The 6,317-nt window shown below is 43.6% G+C and overlaps 1 protein-coding gene across 1 annotated transcript; it reads right to left on the bottom strand.

The window, feature by feature from the left end:
* Nucleotides 1–1,389: 1,389 nt before the first annotated feature.
* On the bottom strand, nucleotides 1,390–1,671 carry LOC101841190 (zinc finger protein 431-like). The gene has a single exon (XM_005074115.1). It carries the CDS (start codon nucleotides 1,669–1,671, stop codon nucleotides 1,390–1,392), a length of 282 nt encoding a protein of 93 aa, XP_005074172.1.
* Nucleotides 1,672–6,317: the final 4,646 nt, after the last annotated feature.

The following is a 6,317-nucleotide window of genomic DNA, read 5'->3' as shown; positions in this document are numbered from 1 at the left end:
CTAAGCCAGTTTGAGTGAGATCTCTTAAATCAGTGTTCCTGACCCTTAATGTCATCGAATCTATAGTCTGAGAAGGAAAGAAAACAGTTGGTTCGAGATTTCCAGTTTCTCAACAGGCCTGCTGCATCAACCTCCTGGACCCATGAGTTTTCATCCCAAAGCCAACAGAGAACTAGAAGATTAACAGTCTGCTTTTGACAACAGAATTCATTTTGCCAGTTTTTCCCTTTGGGGAAAAAAGGACCCATTTAAAACAATTGGACACTGGTATGGACCATGATGAGTAGCAAAAGCCCCTTTTCAGTATTTGAACAGGACACAGCCACTTGAAATATCAGCCTTGGTGGTTCCTGATTCTTGAATCGCGCCTATGCCAGTGTGCTTTTCTGGAGAAATGCAACTTGTCCTAATGCGGCAAAAAGGAGACTTTGGCATCACGGCCACTGTTGTTGAAGCCATCACTATATCGGCCACTGCGGCTGCCATGGCCAGAACTGCCGTTACCCAACTTTCTGCCAAAGAAGAGACTGTGAGCAGCCTTGTTGGTAGAGTTAGCAAAGTGCTGTCCACCCAGAGTGCGCTCAATTAGCATATTCAGCTGAGGCTCCTGACGTTAAATCAACAACCTGCATCACTACAGGAACAAATTGGTGCTCTGTGGATAGTGCAACAAGCCTCTTGTTCACATTTCATCATGCTATATGTGTAACATCAATGAGTATATCTAATGCATCTGTGAAAGTGTGCCTTCTAAAAGCTTTCCTGAGTGGATCTTGGAACGATTGTAAACTTTATCACTGTTTTGACCATCAAATTGTAACTGTAAATTACATGCGGGTTACCCTTGTAACAGAGGAAGGCTGGTAGAATGTTATGGCCCAGATCGGGGGATGGGTATGGTGATGGAGAGGCACTACATCAATGGTGGTCTTGGGAATGGTGGCAGTGGTGGTAGGCATTCTGGCTTTATGCCAAGTTCAAACATGCCTTGTTCCATAGACAACAGATCCATCACCAACTATTGCTCAGCTTAGCCCATGGCAATCCTGGTAACCATGAAGTCTGGTTACAGATGATTCAAGGATGAGGTTCTCTGATGACGGGAAACCTATGTCCAGGGGGTCTGGTTCTGTCTTATGCTGGTTCCCCAGGTATCAGTTTGGGGTCCATGAGGTCTCACTTGGTCAGGTTAGCTGTCTCTGTGGGTTTCTCCAGCCCAGTCTTGACCCCTTTGCTCATCACTCCTCCCTCTCTGCAACTGGATTCCAGGAGTTCAGCTCAGTGCTTAGCTGTGGTTATTGTCTGCTTCTGCTTCCCTCAGCCACTGGATGAAGGCTCTGGTCCTGTCACTCAGGTCTCACCAGCCAATCAGAGCCTCTAGTGGACCCATCAGTCAGATGGGAGGGATCTGCTTGAGTCTCCTGTGCAGTGACATTGGTTCTGTGTACAGGGTTTCTCTCCTGTATGGCTTGGCTCATTCCTTCTATTTCTTCTAGAACTTTCACAGTGTTCATCAAAATTATGGTCATCCCAACTGTAGCCTATGACAGAGAGGTTCCTGTAGGTGTCTAGCATCACACCCTTGTAGAGACTTTTCTGGGAAGGATTCAGCAAAGCCCACTCTTCCTGAGTGAAGTCGATGTGCACATCATCATAGGACACTGTGTCCATGCTGTGGCTTCCGTGCTCATCCGTGCTCCCCTCACATCCCCTACAGCGGCACTTACAGCACAGCAATCAATCCCCTGGTGCCGGTCCTGCTGTAAATCCAAGCATGTAGCATGGCTCCAGCAGAAGTTGCTCCTTGTTCTGAGCATTTTTGTGTTTCCTCTCAGTGTTCTCTAGCTTCCATGAAGTAAAGATGAAGAATTAACTCCACTTTATTATCCTAAGATAATGTTGTACCAAAGAGAAAAGGGCAAAGTGATCTTGAATTGAATCCCTTTAAACCACAAACCAAAAGAAATCTTCCTCTTCTATATTGTTTTCTTGGGTGTTTTGATTATACTTATAAAAAAAGAGCTAATACAGAAAATTAGTATCAGGGAAGTAGGGTTGTTACTGTGACCCTCCCTGATGTTATGCTTCAGAAGTACTTGTAACTGTTTTGTGTGAAGAATTTGGGAAAATATGGAGAGGCATGTAACTTGTTGATCATTTTGGTGGGAGTTCCAAAGACCAGACTGACTATAAGAAGATAGTCAATGGTTTTATCTTAGTACTTGAACTATAGGACATCCTGATAATTTGTCTACATTTTATCCAATCCTGAGACTTTGAATTGACTGAGACTGAATTTAAAAGTAAAGAACTAATTTGGTGGAGGAAACGTCAGTACGGTACAGTACAGTATTTAGACTGTGTCATGGTTGTTGCTTCCTGCATTTAGCTAGGCTTACAGTGAAAGTTAGGTGGGAAAAGCAGAGTGTAAAGATTTGGCCAGAAATGGAATGCATTAAAGTTGTTGACTTATTTTATGTGTATGCATATTGCCTGAGTGTATGTATATGTGCCATGTACATTCAAGAACCTGCAAATTCCAGAAGAGACCTTGAATTCCCCTAGTACTAGACTCACAGATGATTGTGAGATGCAATGTGAGTGCCAGGAGTTGAATCCAGCTCCTCTGGAAGAGCATTCAGTGCTCTTAATTGCTGAACTGTCTTTCCATCCCCATAGACAACCTTTTTGTCTTTACTTATTTTTTTAAGACAAGATCTTTTTGTGTAATCCTGGCTGTCCTGGAATTCACTATATAGATCAGGCTGGCTTCAAACTCACAAAGATCTTCCTGCTTCTGCCTCCTTAGTGCTAGGATTAAAGGTGTGTGCCACCATGCCCAGTTTAAGGGCATGATTGTTAAATATATTAGTACCACTAAAACAAGCCAACTATTTTTCCATGGGATGATATAAGAGATACCTTCAGAGCATCTGAAGAATTGGTCAGACTCTACCCGTTGGAGGCTCAAGTATATAAAGAGTAAACACATTTGAAGGTTTTATCATGAGAAAAAATACCTGAAAAGTGTTTCCAGGATTATTTTCACCTGGTTCAGCTCTCCAAGCCCTTACAGACCACACAGACATGTTATAAGTTGGTTCTGTTATTTCTTAAGATTGTGGGGGACCTTGACTTCTGTATGTGATGCATGCCTTCCACCCAGATTTCAACTGAGTATTGGGAAGGTTAGGCAATGCATAACCGATTAAGAGTCCCCTGCAGGTTGTTCTTGAGAAGGCAATGTAGAAACTGTTATGGTGAAGAAAGAGATGCTGTGGAAGCTCCAGGATGCTCAAGATGCTAGGAACATGTAATGTCTGCCAAAGGAAGCTACAGGCAACGAATGGAGCCAGTCCAGAACCAGAGTGTCAGGGTTGTGCAAATCCATTGGTGCTAACATCTTGCTATTACATGCTTTAGATATAAGAGGAGGAACTATTAGATTTGGTATTTTTCCTGCTGGGCTCTTGACTTTATGAGATTTTTTCAGATTCTTTCCTGGTCTTTTCTCATTCCACTGTTTAGTAGTGGAGATAATTTATGCCATTTTATCAATACAACTTTGCCTTTTATTTTATGGAGATCCACAGCTAAGAGACAGCTTTGAGTCTCAGTAAACCTTGAACTTAGACTTGAACAGTTAGGGCTTTGGGAGCTTTTGGAGATGTACTAAACCTGTTTTGTATTGTGAGATGGCCATGAGCCTCTGGGGGTTCAGGAGAAGGTTGTGCTTTGAATAGGAAATGCTCCCTATATGCTCATGGGTTTAAAACTCGCCTCCCAAAACACCAATGACAGTTTATGCTACAGAGGATGTGGAGAAAGGGGAACACTCCTCCATTGCTTGTGGGAGTGCCATAGGGAAAAGGGTCCAGACAAAGAAATACACCTTGAGCAGAGCCAAAGAAACATGCCTTGTTCCTGGAACCAGAGCCAGTGAAAGAAATACACTGGCACTAAAACTAGAGCTAAAAGACTAAAAAGAACCAGTGAAAGAAATACACTTTGCCCTGAAACCAGAGCAAATCTGACCGTAACCCTGTGCAGACAACTAACCAACCCCTGAGCAGGAGATCTAGCCATCCTAAACTCAGGGATTGAAATCTGACCAACCCCCACCCTGAAAAAACTCTACCCCCTAAGAATCCCTATATAAACCCTGTGTCTGTTCAGCTTGTGGTTGTTCAGCTGCTCAGCTGTTCTCTGCCACCCTGGCAGAGGGCAGCCACTCCTGGATTCTTCCCTCCCAGTAAATCTCTTGAATGAGATTTGGGTGAGACCTTTTTTTTTTTTTTTTTTTTTTTTTTTGCCAGAGCAGAGACGACCCAGAGCAGAGGAGGATCAGGGCTGTAACACTTTTTGCCCAAGGAAACCTTCCTCTGGCTAAGGGAAGTTTTTACACTGGGCTCTCTGGGGGACTGGAGCTGAACTGTAACAACTTCGTCTGGGAAAATGCTGGAGCAGAGCTGATACACTGGGGAAGCCTCTTCCTGAAGCATGACTGTAAGCTGCTAGGCCCTATGGTGACCTGTAGTATATCTTGGCTCCTGATTGCCAGAATACCTCTCCATCCAAGCTCTAACACTGAGTATTCTTTGGCTCCCGAGTGCCATAATCCATCCTCGTCCATCTCATTAGATATGTCAAAATGCTTACAAGTGCAAACTCATACAACCACTTTGGAAATCAGTATGGCAGGTTCCTCAGGAAAATGGGAATCAGTCTACCACAAGATCCAGCAATTCCACTGTTAGGTATATACCCAAAAGTTGTACATTCTGTTCAACCATGTTCATAGCAGCATTATTTGTAATAGCCAGAACCTGGAAGCAACCTAGATGTCCCTCAACTGAAGAATGGATAGAGAAAATGTGGTACATTTACCCAAATGGAGTACTACTCATTTTAGGTTTAAAGAGAAATCTGGCACTAGGGAAATATCCAGAGATCTACAAAGATGACACAAACTAACAATCTAAGCAATAGTTGAGAGGCCACCTTAAATGCCCTTCTCCAATAATGAGATTGATGACTACCTTATGTGCCATCCTAGAGCCTTCATCCAGTGGCTGATGGAAGCAGAAGCAGACATCCACAGTTAAACACTGAGCTGAACTCCTGGAATCCAGTTGCAAAGGAGACAAGACCATGCTGGAGAAACCCACAGAAACAGCTGACTTGAACAAGGGGGAGCTCATGGACCCCAGGCTGATAGCTGGGAATCCAGCATAGGACTGACCCAGATCCCCTAAAGGAGCATGTCAGTTTGGAGGTCTGGTTAATCTATGGGGCCTCTGGTAGTGGATCAGTATTTATCTGTAGTTCACAAATGGACTTTGGGAGCCTACTCCACACAGAGGGATACTCTCTTAGCCTAGACACATGGGGGAAGGTCTATGCCCTGATCCAAATGATATGACAGACTTTGAAGATTCCCCATGGAAGGCCTCACCATCCCTGGGGAGCAGAAAAGGAATAGGATATGGGGTTGGTGAGGGGCAGGGGAGGAGGGGAGGGAGAGGGAGAGGGAACTGGGATTGGTATGTAAAACAAGATTGTTTCTAATTTAAATTAAAAAAGGAAAAAAAAACAGAAAAAACAAACAAAAACCTTGGCTCCCAGCTGATGGTACCATTATGGGAGATACTGAAAACTTCAGATGGAGCCTACCTTGTGGAAGTAGGTAATTGTGGGCATATACATGGGTACTGTGTCTTGTTCCAGAAGTTCTCTTTGCTTCCTGTGTGGAATTTGCTGTGATGCAGTGAATAGCCTACTCTGCCACATGTTCTTGCTATCAATGTTCTATCTCTCCACTTGCCTAGATGCAATGAAACTGAGGTCTATGGATTGAAGTCACTGAAAGTACAAGCTAAGATGAATCCTTCCTCCTTTAAGTTGTTCTTACCTGGTATTTTGTCAGAGCAAGAAAAATAACAAAAGAAGAAACTTTCTCATTTTTAGTAGCCCCATTTTATCTTTATTGGTCTCTCTACTGCATCAAATATTAATTTATACTTTCCTCCTAGTGCCTCAAATATATGGGGGAAATGCAACAATGAAGGGAGAATATAATGCTAAAAAGTCACATTGCGACCTCAGCTGCAAGAACATGGGCTGCAACCTGTGGCACATCAGCAACCAGGAAAACATCTCCATGCAGTGGCTCTCCACAGTTTACTCATCTATTCGACGATGAAGGAGTAATTGTTTCCTGTTCAGGACTATGTCAATGTAGGAATCTGAGAATGTCTTCCCAGGGGCAGGCACCCAACTCATGAGGAGAGGCACAGGCAGCACTATGTACCTCACAG

The sequence above is a fragment of the Mesocricetus auratus genome, unplaced genomic scaffold, assembly GCF_017639785.1.
Source record: "Mesocricetus auratus isolate SY011 unplaced genomic scaffold, BCM_Maur_2.0 Super-Scaffold_4256, whole genome shotgun sequence".
NCBI classification, from domain to species: domain Eukaryota; kingdom Metazoa; phylum Chordata; class Mammalia; order Rodentia; family Cricetidae; genus Mesocricetus; species Mesocricetus auratus.
Note: the sequence above shows the minus strand (reverse complement) of the source record. Positions and strands in the feature narration are given on the sequence as shown.